Below are 18772 nucleotides of genomic sequence, written 5' to 3' on the forward strand. Positions count from 1 at the left end.
GGGTACACGTATCAAACAAAATAGCGATTGTGAAAGGGAAAATTAATACCACATAAAACAGGAAGAACACGTATTTTTTACTTAAGAAATAGTTAAAACAAAACATTTTGATTTTGTGACAGTCCCAAGTATCTAGTCACATATCGATCAGGGCGATTTAGAGAAGAAAGGCCTGCTGACAGAGGGATGGCAGTAGTAGGTCCTTCCAGAGGGAGTATCTGTGTCTGTGTCAGTGTCAGTGTCTGTGTCGGTGTCGGTGTCTGTGGGTGCTGTTGGCCAGTCAAGTCGTTAGTCTAACTTAATGAATCTCAGGTTTTAAACTTACCAATGCCATGACGGGGCGGCTGTCTTCTTGCGCGACCAAGACTTCTGTTTCGTGTGTTTGTGTTGCTTACAGCCTATGGGGTTGAAGTGTTTATCAATTTCTCTTCGTTTATATTCAAAATATTGTTTTGGAGGTTACTCATGTAATTGTTGAAGGAAATAAAACACAAGAAAGTATAAAATGCTAAATTGCTCCAATCTAGGGAAATACGTTCGCAATCAATGTTTGCTCTCAAATGTTGCAAGGCTAGCCAATTTCAAGAGGTATTTTTAAGGTGTGGTTCTATAAACCAACAGGGTTTTAAGTTTGTGTACCGTTTTCTTTTGGATTTCTCAGGTGTTAATGCAAAATCCTTCATTTACTTGTGGTCTGAAATTTTTAGTGGGCAAGCAAAAAAGGAAAATAAACGTGTAGCACATATAGAAAGGAAAGCAAAATAAGTTTGTGTATAATGTGGGTAGCAGTCTAATATTACCGGGTATTTTATATTTGGGTCTTAATTATCAAAAGTAGTTTGCAATGCACACACAGACACGCACTTTAATCCGTTCTTTTCGCGTATTTTACTGTAAGGAGTATGGTTAGGGATTGCGGTTCTTGGCGCCCATGCAGAAGAGATCAAGCGGTTCCAGTGGGTGAGGTTTGGGGAAATATGCTATCAGCAATGGGTAACTCGGGCAGCGTCCCATCCAATCAAGCAAGCACTCACACCCTATTATTCACGCCGAGGTCAAAGAAGGTTGAAGGAAGTGTTGGCGCTGGCGGTTGGCGAAGCGAGGTGGGCGCGGGATGGCTGACTGGCCTGACTGACCGATTGACTGATTGACCGATTGAACGATTAATTGACCGATAACCCTTTTAGCCATTCGAAAGTGTGTAGTGTTGAACCAAAGCAGTGGTGAGTGAAGAGAGAAGGAGATAGCAAGCAACAAAGCTTCTGCAACAGCGACCATACAACTATCAAAAATTAAAACCAAATTTGCAGCGGTGCTCCAAAATTCAAAAATAACTTATGGAAGAGATCGTGATATCGGGAAGATTTTGAAGATTACTTTTTGCCTATGGAATTGCGGTTTAGCTCGTTGTGAAGGGAGCTCCGTATTGCAGCTTTTGAGCAAAATATTTTCCATATTAAATATTACAGCAAACGCAAGCCGGCCAATGAAACGAATCAACAGAAGGTAAAATAAAAATAAAGTAAAAATAAAAGAAATTTATGTCAAACAAATTAACGGAAATGGCTTTAGTTATAAATAAGTATTTACCATATTTTGGGTAATTAGTCCCTGACTGGTTTCAGCCGCCCCACTCCCGTCTCAAAGGTAAACCTAATGTAAAAAGGGGAAGAAGAATAGAGAATAGATAGAGATAGATTTGTTGTGTAGTTTATGGTATGCAAAAGTTAGTATCGATAGAATGAGTTTTCCGCTGAGTTGAAGTTGAGTAAGTAGTGGGAACGGTACTGTACAAAATGCTTCGATAGAGGTGGGGTATATGAAAGCCCTGAAACGATCCAACCCCACTTAATTCGAGCGATTGGTGTATTTCCAGATGTAAATTAGACCCCCAAAACATAAACTATGGAATGGGGTGACTGAAGAATATGGCACCATTGCATGCGTTGGGGGAACTTGGGAATTTTGGGAGTAATAGCATATTAATTATATTAAGACATGTTATTTCGTGGCCACCGAACAAGCGGAAAGCCAGTTTATTTTGGGGAAATACAGCAATGTATTAAAAATGATTGTTTTAGGAGAGTTATCCTTAAAACGAACTCCCGCGGACCACTTTGTCCAGTCCAGGACTTTTATATAACGTAAAATAATAATGATTTATAAGTGGTAAAACAAAATGAAGGCATGCAATGAGTTTACAAATAAATTATATCAGAACAACGACATTATCTACAACGTTAAGAACAACATGTATGAGGGTTATGATTATAATTGTGATGCGAATTTGAGCTATATACTATATACACGACGTGGTGCCAGGAACTCGCGCACACTCCTACATACTAACACAAAGATTGAAAAGGTGAGACTATGAAATACACCAATCGACGATTGTGTAAGGAGAGTTCAATCAAACACAAGCGAGGCACAAAAACTCTCGATGGACGAGCAAGTTAGTAAACTAATGTCAATAAATATCGAACAACATCGATAAGAGCGCAAGGGTTACGGTTAAAGATTAGTTGTAGTACAATAGATAGTCGGGAAATAAAAACAAATCGGACGGCTCGACCAGTTCGTTGCGCAATGGTGGCCCAACTCACCTTCTTGACGCTGCGGGTGGTGGAAAATCCATCTCCGCGCCTATAGTTGTCGCCCTGGAGATAAAAATATATTGTACAGACCGGATTTAGAATCGTGCAGTCCGAAGTACTCACCATCACCTGGTGGGAACGTAGGGTTCCGAAGTTGTCGCGACCGCGATACGATTGCTGGGTATTGTAGCCGTCGGGCTGGAACTGGAAGAGGGTCTCCGAGTTGGGGCCCTGGTGCATCGGGTGCATGGGCGGCTTGCGCAACGTGTTCTTTGGCGAGTGCATCTTGTTTGGCGGCGGCGGCTGGGGTAGAAGCACCGGTTCCGCGTACGTTACCTCCTCCACCTGAGGCAGCAGCTTGGGCTCCTGCTGGATGCGGCAGGACGAAGGGAAGCTGAGGGGGGAAATTCGTTTTAAATACTCTTTGAAAACCTAAAACCAGTCAGAAAACCTTTAGTGCGAGGTAACGGACAAAATTAAGAAAGTCAGCCGTTTCAATAAAAACAAGAAAGTTATTTTTTATTCTCAAAATAGAGCTTCACCTAGAGAAGAACAGCATATGATAACAAAAAAAAAAAAAAAATAAAAGTTGGTTGGTAACCTTTGCTCTTACTTGTTTCACTAGTACCTTTATTAGCCCGATTTTGAAAGAACTTTACTTGAACGGACTATGATAAAAAATAACGAATAATTCGTATAAGGGACACACAATATATATAATATATACTACCTGCAGGGAAAATAACATTTTGAGAAAGCTTTATTCCGATAGTTCTAAAACTGAGACACTGGCTTAAGTAGAAACGGACGGACATAGTCATCGAAAACTAAACAAAAGGTAGCTGAAAACGTGTGATTATATGATTATATCATTGATCATAGAAAAATAAATGAACTCAAATTTATTGCAGTTAAAGTGAAACGAAGTTCAATATTAAGCATAACCTTTTTTCGAAACCATCATTGTTTCCTCATTTTTAAAACCATCGATAGTATCGATAGTGATATCGATAGTTTTATCAACCGTACTCTCCACAAGCCTGGACTGATTTTTAGCTGCCCATGTATTAAGATTTTAATTCGATACATAACGTCTATCCTCACTGCAGAAAACTTATCGTGCTGTTTTGCTGAACGCAAGAGAACGACGATGAAATGCTCATCGCAACATGCGCTTGAGTCGCATTCGACACAAGGCTACAGAACTCCTCAGGAATTTCTATTCGTGGTTTGCGGAATTCCTAACTTGGGGTGATCGGTCATGTAGACAAAACGCACTTCAATATAATCGCTCAAGGACTGGCAGGGGCTTTCAAGAGCTATAGCACTTACCTATTGACATTTTGCCGCTGCTCAAAATATTCGTACTCCGTATCGGGATACGGCAGATTATCGTCCTCGTCCTTATGACATCGGCGACCACAGAAGTATCCTGTAAAGAAGCCCACCAGCAGCGAGAAAATCGAGCCGGCCAAGACGGCCATCACAAGGGTCTCCACCGTGTACTGGGCGTTGATAATATCTGCAGAGATTTGGGGACCTTTGGTTAGTGCGTTATCATAAATAAAGAAGTGGTCATTGCGCATTGATACATTGTGCATTAGGCAAAATATTCAACAAACATTAAAAATCACAACAAATATGTAACCGGTTTTTCGGTTCAGGTGGGTAGGTTTTGTTTCAGTGTGGGGTAGAATGGAGATTGGTCCATTATTGTAACGACATCAATAAACATCCAAACATCGAATTTATAACGCACGGTAAGGTTGATGCACGGTAATCGTTTAAAAATCATAATGAAAAAACGAGAAAAACGTGAGTAAGAACAGTTAGTAAAGTTGAACAACAACGGGGTAACACTTATTTAGATAAAAGTATGTCTAAAAAGTTTAAGAGGGCAAAACTAACAGAGCTGCATCTGGTTAAAGAAATTTATATTTGTTTTCAATCATTTTACCAAATATTTTTTAATGTGGCAGGTAAGATCTTCTGACAATTGCTTACGTTTCCACTAACTGACTGGATAATTCACTTGTAGTCTTTTTGGTGAGGGTTGCTTTGAAATGTATTTATCTTCACAGAGTTTGTCGAAAGTTAAGCAGGTGTCATAACGCCAAGAAGAAATAAAACACTACAGTCGAAGCTTATCTCCATAGGTATAAAACCACAACCATATACATAGCATATAGGGCATCGCAGTATAAGGGGAGTCCGAGTACCGGGTCACCAATAAACTAAAGCTCATAACATCTAATTCGCTTAAAACAAAGTGCAAGGCTGCAGTTGGGGCGGGACTTAGACGGCCTGAAGTGCCAACTTCGGCAGTCGAAGATCAGGGAATCCCGGAGAAAGGAGAAGGTAATTTGCAAGGTAGGCACGCAGAAAGCAAGCAAGGTCGACTGCTGGGTAGGGACAAGCAGGTACGTGCATAATAGAAAGCGATCGAATGCAAAATAAAGATGATAAAAATGTGCAGGAGAGCGTTTCGCTAGGTCACCTTCAAAGTTCTTATCGATGTTGTCGATGATTTCCTGATCCTTGCTCTGGCGTCGCGAGTCCAATAAGTCCATATCATTGCGGAAGCCCTTCTGCTCCCCTGCGTTGGCATCCTTGGAATTGATTTTTCCTGTGCGGGAACGGAAAAGCGTTAGTCTTGGCTTCTGTGGCCAGTCCTGGCTGGCCAATCTTGGCAGTCACCTGAGGGGCAGGCCGCATGCTGGCCGGTGGCCACATTCTGGTAGAAGTAGTTCTCCTCCAGCCATCGGGGCGCTCCGTGGGATCGGCACTTGCCGGCAATTTTGTCCCATGCGCAGTAAGGATCCTGCAATGCGACGCACTCACTGCGGGCATACGAAAAATTGAGGATAAGTTCATGCACAGGGAAAAAGAATCCAAAAATTTATTGACTTCAGGGACCCGAATGCATTGTGTTCGGGGAACAGAAATTACGTAAACTAAATACTGTCATTTTGTTACAATTTGAGTTGGATATAATTAAGAAACATCCGTTAAAAATGTCAGAATATTTGAATATCATTTGGTTCAATTTTATCTAGATATCATTAAGAAGCATCCCTCGAACATTTAAAATGAGTTATCCTTCCGAGTACTTAATTAGCATTTGGTACATTTAAGTTAGATATAATTAAGGAACATCCGTTGAACATTTAAATGTATTTTCTCTTCGAATATTTGAATATCATTTAGTACATTTAAGTAAGATATATTTAAGAAACATCCGTTGAAAATTTAAAATTTATTTTCTTTCAGAATATTTGTATTTCATTTGGTTCAAATTTATCTAGATATAATTAAGAAACATCGGTTGAACGTTGTAATATATTTTCTTTCCCAATATTTGAATATCATTTGGTACATTTAAGTTAGATATAATTAAAAAACATCCGTTGAACATTTGTATTATCTTTCCGAATATTTAAATATCTTATGAACGAGGGAAAGAGGAAAACAAATGTGATCACGGTGTCGGATACACTTATGATTTTCAAGTCGAGTGAAAGCCCCACGATTACACTGCATATTGGAATGTCGTGTGCCTGACAAGTCACAGGGGAGTCCCGCAAATTGTTGCAACATAATAAAAATGCCATTGTCTGGATAGGCGGATGCAAGGACGGTGGCACGACACTTACCTGCAGCTGGTGATTTTGTCATTGTGACAGCGGTGCAATTGAATGGCTACCACCTGGCTGTCCGTCACAATGATTAATTTTCCATCGTCATAGCTGCCATCTTTGGGTTGATCTGCGGATCAAATAGGTAAAATGCAATCGCTCACATAACATTGTTGCCTCGCCGCCCAACTCACCGTATTGCATGGTTCTAACTATCTCCAGATTACGAATGGGCTCACTTCTGGTCAAGACATCGATTTCCTCGATGACCACGGAAGTCACTTTATCCGCGGCATCGGCGGATTCGGCATTGACCGACTTGATTATCTTCCCATGGTCTGTTAAAATGGGAATTGTTATTATAAATCTTGTTTCCAAATCGCATAGACTCGATGCACTATTGTGAGTTTGCTACACACCTGTGCCTACAAAAATAACATCATATGTCTTGCCGCCCGGAGTTTTGATCTGTGCATCTACAGCGATTTGGGTGAAGCGATATCTGCGAAGAAGGACAAGAAATTAGTAGGAGCCTTAAGAACAGCGTCTAAATAAACGTTTTCCATATTTTATCTGCTTCTTAATTGCTTTTTCAGTTCGATTTCAATTACATCTAATTCTTTCATCAACGGCCCTGGTGGCCAGCTCCTAAATGGAGGACATACTGTCAGAGCACTTTTTCCTTGTTTTGCGACATTGTGTTGGCCATTTTTCCTGACAATGGACGAACGTCAGTCATTTCGGTTAAATGTCCACTAACAATAGACGGACGCCGAAATGGTCGCCTCTCTCAGGATGTGAAGCCAAAGGATGTGGCCCGCTGGTTCAATGGCAGGACGGGTTAGTCGAGGACTGGCTAGGCGAACAACTACCACTTCCACTCGACTGCCAACATGAGGGGTATACATACATGCGGCGACGACTGCTGTAGCAGCAACCAACAGTTTGTGTTTTTGTAGGAAAAACATATTTCGAGCATCAACACAAGTAAATGAAATAAAAACGAAAATCTCCCTCTGATTACACCGCACAAACGACGCCCGTCCCCCCAAAACCCGAGCTGTTGCAACATTTGTGGCTGGTCCACGTCCATTGGCTGGCATGCCTTCTGCCTCGATTTAAATGCAAATGCCCGGCAGCCGGGGGGGAAGCTTCCAAATGGGAGCTGGGATCTAGGTTCCATTGCTCTGATTTTTTATTGTTAATTAACTAATCTTGTTTTCGGGACTCCGGTCTGCACGGAGCAACAATTTAGTGGCTCAACATTTGCGCGAATAATTCATTGGAGAAAGTTTTCATTTCAGACAAGTTAAGGATGGAATTTGTAAGGTTTTCATAAATTAAATTTTACCTCACTTTGCTGGCAAGCAAGAAACGTAGTTTCGGCTTCAAAAATGTTGGTATCTATACCCGTTACTCTTAGAGTAAAAGGGTATACTATGTTCGACAGAAAGTATGTAATAGGTAAAAGCAAGCGTTTCTGCCCCATAAAGTATATACATTCTTGATCAGGATCACAAGCCGAGTCGATTTAGCCACGTCCGTCTGTCCGTCCGTCTGTATAAACGCCACGCCCTCTCTAACGCCCACAATCCGCGAAATCTGTAGCGCCTACAGTTTTTATGATAGAAACAAAATGTATTTGTCTCATCAATTCCTATCGACTCACCACTTTAACGCCCACAAATGGCCAGAACGCTTAAATCTGTCTGCCGTCCACATAACATCTACTAAAAAAAAAAGGGTAGGCGGCGCCCTAAAATATCTATTTTCTGCTTATAAACCTTCATTATTGGTTTGCTCCCTTAAGCTGAGTATTTCTATTTGATAGTCGAGGCACTCTACTATAGCGTTCTTCCTTGTTTTAAAATTAATTGGAGCTGAAGGGAATACATAATTAATTACGTTGTAGGGGAGAGTGGGTGAAAGTGATACTACAACATATCCAACAAATTGTCTTGGACAGATTTATTTAATCTGACATTTCTATTCATAAATTCTTCAATTATAAATGTAGTGCATTTTTAGTGCAAACGATTAAAGCCATTAGAACTATCCTTAACCTACTCTCCCCTATTAAGAACATTTTAAATAACGTTTCTCCCATTAAAAAATATATAAACCAAAAGATTACGTGTTAGTTTAAAATACGTATTTAATAGATCCTCTTGATTCGAGTCAAAGTCAAAAGCCTGGCCTTAAAACTTGCAAAAATATTGCCAACTTTTTGTTCCGCTCCGACGAGTTCAAACGGCGACGATGACAGCCAAGACGGCAGGCAAATGGCAGGAACCGGAGGGAAGTTAGTCGTTATTTGTCCACCTCCTGCAGCCCAAGAGCTGACTGCTAAGCTGGTGGTGAAAACGATAAGAGCATGTTGGGGACAATGCTACCTTGGGTCAGGAAGAGGCGGGATATGGTCAGCCAGCTGGCTGAAATCGGTTGAATATGGGACGCTTCCGGTCTGCGTCAGGAAGCAATTTTTAACGTAGCCCAAACTGCCAACTAGCTGGGATATTGAACTTAAGTCGAGACAACAATTCGGGCCCCAAACGATATTATTATAAATTTATGTTTTGGCCAAGTCCCGTAAGTTCTCGAGAATCTTTGTCAACTACCATTTATTTGAATTTTAAAAACCAGAGAACCTTAGGATGTGTTGTTTGTGATTTTTATTTTGAGTGCCCTACTTTAATTAATTTTAACCAATTAGGCTTATTATCATACACCTTGTAGTTAAGGGTAAAGTATAGTTGCTGCCTGAACTGGCTGACGAGAGTACCACTGGAAGAATACTTTTGGGGTGCAGGGAAAAATTATTATTAAACTTTTAAAAATTAAATATTGACTGTTCTCCATTGCGTGGCTAAGTTTAGGACCTAGTTAACAAACTGATTTGTTGACTCTGGACAGTTAACAAAGATTTGAAATATAAAATCCCAATTTAAGGCAGGAGGATATAAATCAAGATAAAGTCATGATGCTGACGAGATGTCGCATGTGAAAAGCTGAGCCAAAAAATTGACATGGAGTAACTTTTGCGCATTTTAATGGCTTTCAAATGAGTGTCCTGGGGTCTTGATTAAATTCCGATGCACGACCAGATCCTCGGGCGGTGCATCCGTTGCTCCAGCCCCCAAAATGCAATGAGTCAGTTGCAGAAAATGGCGGCTCCACTTCACCCACTTCACATTTGTTGTGGTGTGCTCATGTGGCACACAAAAGTTAAGGGTACGTGGATGCGGACATGGAGGGGATGCGGATGCTGGAGCAGGTCCGCAGACTGCTTTGTTGCTACGTGTGCCATATTTCATTCTAATTTATTCAGTTGAGCATACATATTTTCGTTACGGGTTGCCTCCTCGGCGCATCCATGCATTTCCTTCTGGCTGGCTCGCTTCGTTTGCTTCAAACTATCGCACAGGCAACTGCAGCTACCCTACCTGAGTACCCGCACAGTGGCTTTCATCCATAGTTCCCCAAAGGCTTTTTGATATTGAGGCTTTCCACTCTGTAGCTTTTTGGTTGTGAATAATCCGAAAATAGAGATCTAATAGGCTCAATCCAAAGATAAGAGCACGAACTATCGTGGAATATGTAGTTTTCGGATTATTCTTTTTTGAAGCTAATGTACGAGTATAATATATTTTTCATTTAGTATGGTAATGCTTCTTGATTCAAAATAATCCAATTTTACGTTTATAGTTAAGAGGGATAGCAAAATTGAGTAATAAATAATACGGTAGGTATCAATTCATTAATTTGATTTCTTAGGCTTCTCTTTGTTTTTCAACGATTTACGGAAGCAAAATTTTTGGCTTGAACCGGATCAAGTTGGCCCACTGTGCACCACTACCTCTTCGTCGAAAGTGGTGCTCGGTGGCTCGCCTATGATTCAGACTTCTTTAAAGTTTCACCGCTTTGCCAGCTCACATCTTGGCGTATTTTGCCATAATTGTGGCTCAATTACACAGAAAAGTTACCAAATTGAATTTTTAAATTCACCCTTAGGGCAAGAGGGCGAAATCGCTGGCAAATAATTTACGCGAATAACTCACCCGTGCTTGCAGTTCAGGGTGCTTCGGTGTACGGTTATTCACGAACTAGCATCGGTCGAATTTTCATGTATTCGAGGGGTGCTGCCCCCCATTGAAGAGAAATGTATAGCAGTGCGTGATTACAGGACCTCGCATTATGATCGTCCCTCAGTAAACACTTTGACCACTACATGTAAGCCAAATCATTTTTAAACGTATGCTACGCACTTCAACCTCTAAACTAGGCGGATTTGGCCACTTGGCAGACTGTGGAGTTATTTACTGCTCACAGCTTACTGTCACATCTCGCCCACAGGAAACGGAAGTAACAAAGCAACGAAATAACGACCACGTGCATAAGCTGCAGTGCAGATACTCACATTGTGCTCGTCCGGACCAAAATCGGTTGACCAAAAAATGCCGGCACATTCTCGTCCATTAGCGAATGCGTTTTGATGAAGTTCAATGTGGGATCCGGAAGAGCTCTCGAATCGTTGTGACAGGAGCCAGGGCGAGGTTCGGGCACCTAGATAAAAAAGAGGCACAGGCGATTTATAACATTTTAAATGTACGTAAAGTAGACATTTTTTGCAGCAGATGCATGTCAGGGAATTTCAACAAAATTATCGACTTGGCATTCCGATTGACTACTAATAATTCGCCTAAAAAGCCTTTCATTTGCTTAAAAGTTTAATACAGTCTGTCATTAACCCTTTAAAGTTGCAAAACTTCATGCCAAATAAGGACGAAATACAAATCGATGGCGACATGTGCCGTCATGTGCTGGAAATTGGCAGAAGCATTCGAGATGTAAATTTTGTGGCAAGCAAGAAATACATTTTTATGGCAAGTCGGTTAAAAGTCATAAATTTTCCAGGCAACAGATGTGCTAGACTGCGGTCGCAAGGCATTCCTGATTTTGGACCTCAACGCTTAAGGACAGCACTTACCTTGGCATTGTTTACTGGGAGCCAGTTGGAGTTGATGCCGCTTTGCTCCTTGAACTGGCCCTCAAACGTATCGGCTATGTCCTGTGGGTGCGGAAAAGAACGACCAAAATTTAATTTTCCATTTCAGAAAACAATTCAATCGCAGACAAACTTACCTGAAGGGCAAATGCACAAACCGCTGAGCCAGGAATCGAGTTGCTCGGCGTGTTGAAGACTCCGTAGATCAGTTTCGAGCTCATAGAGCCATACTGTCCCTCCACTAAATTGCTGGCCGATTCTAAGTTTGTCAAATAAATACATTTTTTTTTTATTTATGATTACATTTTTGACGGTCCTTAATCTACCATGTAAAACGGTGAGAACAAGTTTTCATTTCTTAGACCACCCTAATCGACATGTTGTTCATAAAAAAGTTGCTGATTGTACCGGGTATTCGGCTAGTCGGTAGCATACACTATAGCGTTCGCACTTCTTAATTTTGCGGTTTCAATTAAAATAAAATTGAAGTTTGACAACCAAATCACATTGCTTCGGACGGTTAATTTAGTTTAAATAAAAACTGGTATGCATATCAGTTAATCGGACGACAACCAACTGTTTACAACTTTAATATTGTAGTGAATGAATTCGAAAACTAATTTTCTGTACATAACAACGACTGTGTTTTCACGCTGCAGATGCATTGCTTTATAGTCTGGAAACTTACGGATCTCGTTAAAGTAGAAGGGATAATCGCCAGGAATGGAGCAGTTGAGTCGGGACTTAAGGAAGGACGTCCAGCGGTTTCGGAATCGATGCGGGCCCCCCTTATCCCATTTGCAGACGCGGGCGACGCGCGAATAAATCGCCTGAAAGGACAATCGAAAGATAGGACATTAATTCTTCTCACCTTGGGGCTAGAAATTGTCTGGACAATCTGTGGAGCATAAATAAGCCCACGGAGAATGCCAAGCATCAGCAGTTATTTTGTGCAACTTTATTCGAGTTTTCCTTGCATTGGATTGCATTCTTTGCTTCGCCTTGAGTTGATTGCGAATCTCGTCTTCCTTTCGTATGTGCACTCACCTTGCCGCAGTTGATGAACTCCACAGCGGTTTCCCGAAAGAAGAAATAGACAAAGTCTCCCTGCGTAAATGAGCTCACGAAGTTCGGCGCTGCGAAAAAACAAGACAATGGTAAAAAGTTCGGTGATCAAATACATTTATGGTTTTCGATATTGTAAATATTTTTATGGCCGTCAATTTCCATGAACTTATGATGTACGCAAGTATTTTATGACATCAGTCAGTAAGGGTGCCTCTAGGTACGCTAACGCACAACATATTTTGGATGTAATGGGTTAATTACTTACAGTACAGTTCTAAATACCAGATTTAACTGAATGAGTGATTTAACAAAATCTTACGGAAATAATATTCAATATTGAGCTCAATTTCCTTACTGCAATATTTACAAAACCTTAATAAATAATACTAATTCAAAATGTAAGTGCGCAATAGCAGAAATTTAAAAAAAATCTTAAAAAATAATAATACAATTAAACAGCTTATGATCATTTCCGCTTTATTGTGTACCTATCCGGCAGACTCCTGCGAAACGTTCAAGAACCTCCCAAGTCGTGCTTTTCAATATCGGTCCTATCGGCTATTTATTATAAATTATGAAGTCTGTCGCACACCTCCGGTGGTAAATGACAATCGAACGTGCTACGTCGGTTCGGACTCAGATTCAGTTAATGGAAGCTGAACATGGCCGAGGCCCTTGAAATATGCAAAAGGCAATCGCGCGCCATCGTAAAGTGACATTCGACAGGACACCATAGACCATCATCGGCTGCGGAGGGAGTGAGGAGCTGGGGCCTAGGACTGGCACTGCGCTTAAGCGGAAGCGCTGTCCTGTCAGGGTCCATGACATTTTCAATTACCACAAGTGGCTACAATCGCACCCAGGAACCTGGAACTGGGAACTTACCGTTGAGACTAAGGCTATCGTACTGCTCGGTCTGCAGGGGTTCTCGGTAGATAATCGGATCGCTCCCACTGAAATCCGCCACGGTCCCGGAGTACAGTTCGTTGTCTGCAAAAAAGAGATAAGAAAAAAATGTAAACACAGAAGAGTAATTAACAATTATTTAAGGAACAATGTTTTCTCGTTCCTTTAAGTGGGCCTTAAGATTAACATTTCAAAGATAGCTCTCAATTGTGTAATTTACGTGCAAAATCAGAATATTTTCAATTCGACTTTCTTCATTAATGTCTAAAAGTGCAATTATTGTTCATCAAAGTATTTATCATTTCACGTTCTTCGGTCAAGTCAACATACGCCCTGTTGGCCGACTTAATGTTAGCGACAAATTCCATTAAGCTAAACGTCATCGTTGGGGGGAAATTTGACATGTCTTCTCGCTTGGCATTGAACTCGCCTGCGGCCACATTGCGAAGATAAATGAGATTTTCTTGTTTTTACTTTGTCGTTTTGATGTTGTTTGTGTAGTCTTTAGCTTTGGACTTCGTCCTGGCATAGCTCCGGCAGCAATAAAATAAAGACAGCCAGTGGAATGAATATGGAAAAACAGAATCAAGCCCGCACAATAGAAGCGGAAATTCCGAGCACCCTCTTATTGTCTGGCCGGAAATGGCTTTGCTTTCTCGGCATCGAAATCTCAGTACCTCCATCCAAACAATTTAGTAGAACAACAATCAGTGCTCCACGCGTTGGTTCTGAGCCCACACACACTTTAATAAATCTATCTTAAATCTGCTTCACTCAGTATACATATATTCTTTTTTTAATCTATATGTTTATACCCTTGCAGATAGAGGGTATACAAATTTCAGTCAGAAGTTTAAAACGGAGGCTTCTCCGACCTTATTACGTAGACGAGTCGATCTAGTCTTGTCTGTCTGTCCGTCTGTAAGCCTCTACGCAAACTAGTTTCTGAGCTTTAAAGTTTTCGGTATAAAACCTTCCTATTGCAGGTCTGAACGAGCTGTTTTTGTCTACTTTGTCTTCATGACAAGTCTGAATCTTCTTCTTCTTTTATAGTTTCCGAGATATTTTTATACGGACCGAAAGACGGTAAGACGTACCTTGTCTTATGTTTGTCGATCCGAGAAGCTAATCTTCCTTGTCCAGTCATTCATCTGTAACGACTCTACCTATTACAATTTAAGTTAAACAAAACCTGTTTGAATAAAAGCTGGATAAAGCTCAGAAATGGTTGAATTTAACAATTGAACAATAATTAATTACATGTTCGTGGTGCATTTTGTATAATACTTTTGTTATCAGAAGATTTGTGTCGTTATTTTAAACGAATATAATTCGGGAGCTTGAACATTGTCAGTTTTGGCCGAGGTTGAGTTCAGTTGCCCTTGTTGTGTCTTCTGGTGGGGTTTTGCGAGGAGTTCTTAATGGTCTTTAGTAGGACATTGCCACAAATGTTGGATCATCAAGCCCAGGAACTGAACCGATTCATATAAGAGCAGGGGCTCGATCAGGTGACAATGTATCGCAAGCTGAGGCGGAAGATCTATGGAACTATGAATGTTCCAAGCCCCCACATACCACAAAAATGTGTGCACATATTGGAGAAGGCGCTACTTCATAGACTACCTCCAAACTGCGACCTGGTCAGAAGCCGAAAGTATTTGCCGCCAAATGGGCGGTCACCTGGCCAGCTTGCAAAGCAATCAGGAGTGGCAAGCACTTGAGGAGATTGTCAACCATAGCGGATTCTTCTGGACAGACATCAATGACGCAAGGACCAAAGGTAAATACCTGTCCGAAACCACCGGCGAGAATGCCAGTTTTTTGAAGTGGGATCACAACGAACCGAATAATTGGATAGGAAATGAACGCTGTGTTCAACTAAAGGCTGTGACTTTCTTAATGAATGACGCCCCTTGCAGTGCGAACTGCAATTTTATCTGTGAACGGTAACAAAATAAAAAAAAACTCAGTTTGGCGTTGGGGTTTGAATTGGTTTCGACATACTCCTTTGATTTATTATTTACAAATACTGTGGGTAAAGGTACCGATGGTATATAGTGGGGGGTGAAACAGTTTTATGCAATTTGTGGGCGTTAGAATGGGCGGGACATGTTCGCGTAACAAACTTGCACTGCAAAGCTGGATAATCTGAATCTAAAATTCCTATTCTCTATCTTTAATAGTTTTGGAATAACAAACTTGCGCTGCAAGCAATCTAAATCTGAAATTTCAACTTAAAACACAGGCTTAATGAGTGATGATCGAAACTTCAATAAATTGGAACTCATTTTTCTATTTTTGGACCGGCTACCCCAAACGGCGGAATGGAAACCCGAATTACATGACGGGAACGCGAGCGGGAAGACATGAGCAGTAGTCGCACGACCAGCTAGAGAGGTGTACATTAATTGAAGAAAAAGCCACATTAAACGCGTCGGCTGCAACAAATTTAATTTCCATCACTATCCCCCAATAACATTCCTATTAGCCACCCATGCATCCCCTCTAATTCGCAGGCAGGCAGTGCTCCATTTAAGAGGCTGTAAGTCACACGATGAGCGAAAAGTGAAAGCAGGGGTAGTACCCAAAAGTCTTTCATTTTGGGGACGGGGTCCTGAAAACGGAATGCCGAAAGGAGGACACGTTGGGCTAACAGGCAATAAAAAAAATAGTAAAAGTGGAGTAAATGGCCAAGGAATCTTGACTCATCTCATTTATTCTTTATATGTTTACTTCAGGAGGAAAAGTCAATTAAATTTCATAAAGCCCAAAAGTGTTAATTTTAAAAAATTATTTAGCCGGGAGCTTTTTTTTATCTATGCAAATGAAAACTGCAGATGGATTTATTTGCCTTTTGTGTAGAAATCAAGGGATATTTGTTACCAGCTTGTGTCAATCAGATACTTAAAATAATGCTAATCTTCCCATTCACAAGTCAACATTGCACTATGGGTAATTTGACCACTTTTTTTGGTCAAAACCCATTTTTTAAAAGTCGTTAGAAATTGTTTTTTTTAATCACAATATATTAAGATAACATCAATCTCAAATGTTACTAACAGACAAATTTAACCGAGCGCACCACTGTTAAGTAATCAGCTGTGAAAGCCAGCCGTTGTTCGAACGTGGTGGTAGCGCTGGTAAAACGCCCTTTTTCCTTAAAACTTAAAAGCTAAAAAAAAGTGTGAAATTGATCAAATTAAGTGCTGTTTTTGAAATGCAGTCCATAAAGAGTGGTTTGTATTATGTGTTTGTGATCGTGATTTTTAGATTTTTATTGTGGTGTCCCTTTAATCTTGTGTAAGTTCTAACCTTAAAAAAACTTAAAACATGTAGTAAATTATAATCTTTAAATAGAGCTACAAAGTGAGTCCAGCTCTAAAACTTTTTTTATGTTGTAGAGTAGTCAATTCTTGTTATACTCAGTTAGTATAAAAGTATACTTATGCGCACTTTCTCTGATATTTAACTTTTTAGGTACCAAACTTACTTTCGGAAACAGCGCGCTGTTTCAAGGAAACTGCAATATTTAATTATATGAGATCGGCTATATGTGGACCTTTTACTAGTCACGAGCCAGAAGTAAAATCATTTATTATAAAATATGCGATTACTGGCTAAAGGCTAAAAGAAACTTAAAGATTCAAGCGATGTCATTCTTCTTGGCTAATCTCCCAAAAACATATATCCATTATACAACGACGTGGCCGATCAGAAAAAGAGTTGTCGGCGCACTGATTTACGATTTAGGTACCACTACAAAACCTTGTTGATCACACGGATGCGAAATCTGGGCACAGATTTCCTAGCGGCATATCTGATTCTAAGCTACGGGTTTAATGGTAGCTCTGGGCAGTCAAACTACAAACAAGAATACTCATCAGAGCAACCCTTCAATAGCGGCTGGAATAGTAACTACAGTAACACCTTTGAGACTTATAGATGTCTCTAGCAAAATATTGTGGAACAACAAGACACCGCAATCCATTCGTTTTTGCCGCCCATTGAAATTAGCTTTTATGAAAGAAAGTAAAGAGTTAATCCTTAATGAAAATGAATATTTAAAGGGGCAGATAGATAATTTAAAGTCATGTAAAATAACTTTAAGTGACGGAAAAATTATTTAGGTAAGGTTCCGTCTATACTTAACGGTTATCGACGGAAAAGTTCTGAAAGCCTTGAGGGGAACTAATTCTTCTTCTTCTTCTTCTAATTCTAACACCCAAGGACTTCCTAAACAATACAAATTTTAAATGCGAAAAGTTCCTCCCAGTAATGAAGAACCTCAATTACGGCTTAAGTCCATTGCACTGCAGGATTCGTCTTTTCGAGTTTGTGTTGCATGTCGGTTACAAGTGCCAAATACGAAAATGGAGGGTTACCAACGATGATGGCAAAAGAGAAGTTGCTTTGAGAAAATGGGTTATTCAAGATGCGTTTTGGAAGCAGTTGTCACTGAGAGTAGATCAACCAAAAGTTGGGCGCTTTGGCAGCACCAATGATGGAAACACCGCCCGCCGAACCTGAAACATTTTCGAAAATAGCTGGAATAGATCTCAGGCTCATTAAAAACCTGGGGACTATTTTTATTTGTCTGTCAAGTCAATTACCAATAGAGGTTACTAAATTTCAAAGCTTCTGCTACCAAACTGCGGATATTATAATAGACGTATATCCTTGGTTACCAATGACAGCAACTGTACACAAAATCCTTGTACACTCGGCCGAAGAAGGTGCCCAGTCCCGAAAGAAGATATACAAATCCGATCGATTGCATCATGCCAGAAAATGTAGCCGGAAATGAAATCTCACAGACGTCTTTCAGAGGGCAATGGATACGTCAGATCCGGTAATTTCAAGCGTCAACCTTAACAGACGATTACAAAAAAAGTTGAACCTTCCAAGTGAGGTTTTAAATAACCGACCACGCCCATTTTAGATACAATGAATAGATTTCAATATTATTAACTTAATTTAAAAAAAAGAGCCCAAAAATGTTGCTTCGTTTTCGAGTTATTAATTAATGCCACAAAAAGTGGTCAAATTACCCATAGTGCATTGGTAAAACAACACTTTAATTCACTAGGCAGTTTCCCACTTAAAATGGGAAACCAACTCCCGAATTTTAAACTTTTGATGTCTTCTAGAACGTGAAAACTTGTTAAATGCGCGTAACGAACAATGAGAGTGCAATTAGCAAAGTGACCAAAGGTTGTCACTATTGCACTTTTATTTGGAAGTCCGTCTTTTGTTGTACCGAATCAGTTTTCTTGGCCTTCGCTAACAAGGTACACAATAGGATAGGGCTTGCCCCAGACGACGACCCATCGACCCGTCGATCTGTCGCAACATCGACAGGACACAAAAAGTTGCAGCTGCCACCTTTGGCCTTCGCTGTCCTCGCTGCATCTAATTGGATTTTGTTTGTGTGTGTTTTTGCCCACGCCTCTTTCTTTTCCGCTCTGCCTTTCTCTTTCTCGTCATTGTTCCATGCAGCGACGTTTGCTTTTATTGTTTGCTTATTATAACGCCAGTTACCTGACGACCCACGTCCAACCGAG

General features: G+C 40.5%; 1 protein-coding gene across 1 annotated transcript in view; it reads right to left on the bottom strand.

The window, feature by feature from the left end:
* Window positions 1-18772, bottom strand: part of LOC108036724 (semaphorin-1A) — a 170059-nt gene that overhangs the window by 6221 nt on the left and 145066 nt on the right. Inside the window, 15 exon segments of the mRNA XM_017113023.3 lie at window positions 326-398; window positions 2607-2660; window positions 2721-2991; window positions 3930-4137; window positions 5095-5223; window positions 5295-5437; window positions 6251-6362; window positions 6427-6570; window positions 6652-6734; window positions 10650-10795; window positions 11220-11300; window positions 11375-11496; window positions 11926-12067; window positions 12285-12373; window positions 13191-13295. Coding sequence (XP_016968512.1) covers window positions 326-398; window positions 2607-2660; window positions 2721-2991; window positions 3930-4137; window positions 5095-5223; window positions 5295-5437; window positions 6251-6362; window positions 6427-6570; window positions 6652-6734; window positions 10650-10795; window positions 11220-11300; window positions 11375-11496; window positions 11926-12067; window positions 12285-12373; window positions 13191-13295 — 1902 coding nt within the window.

The sequence above is a fragment of the Drosophila biarmipes genome, chromosome 2L, assembly GCF_025231255.1.
Source record: "Drosophila biarmipes strain raj3 chromosome 2L, RU_DBia_V1.1, whole genome shotgun sequence".
NCBI lineage: Eukaryota > Metazoa > Arthropoda > Insecta > Diptera > Drosophilidae > Drosophila > Drosophila biarmipes.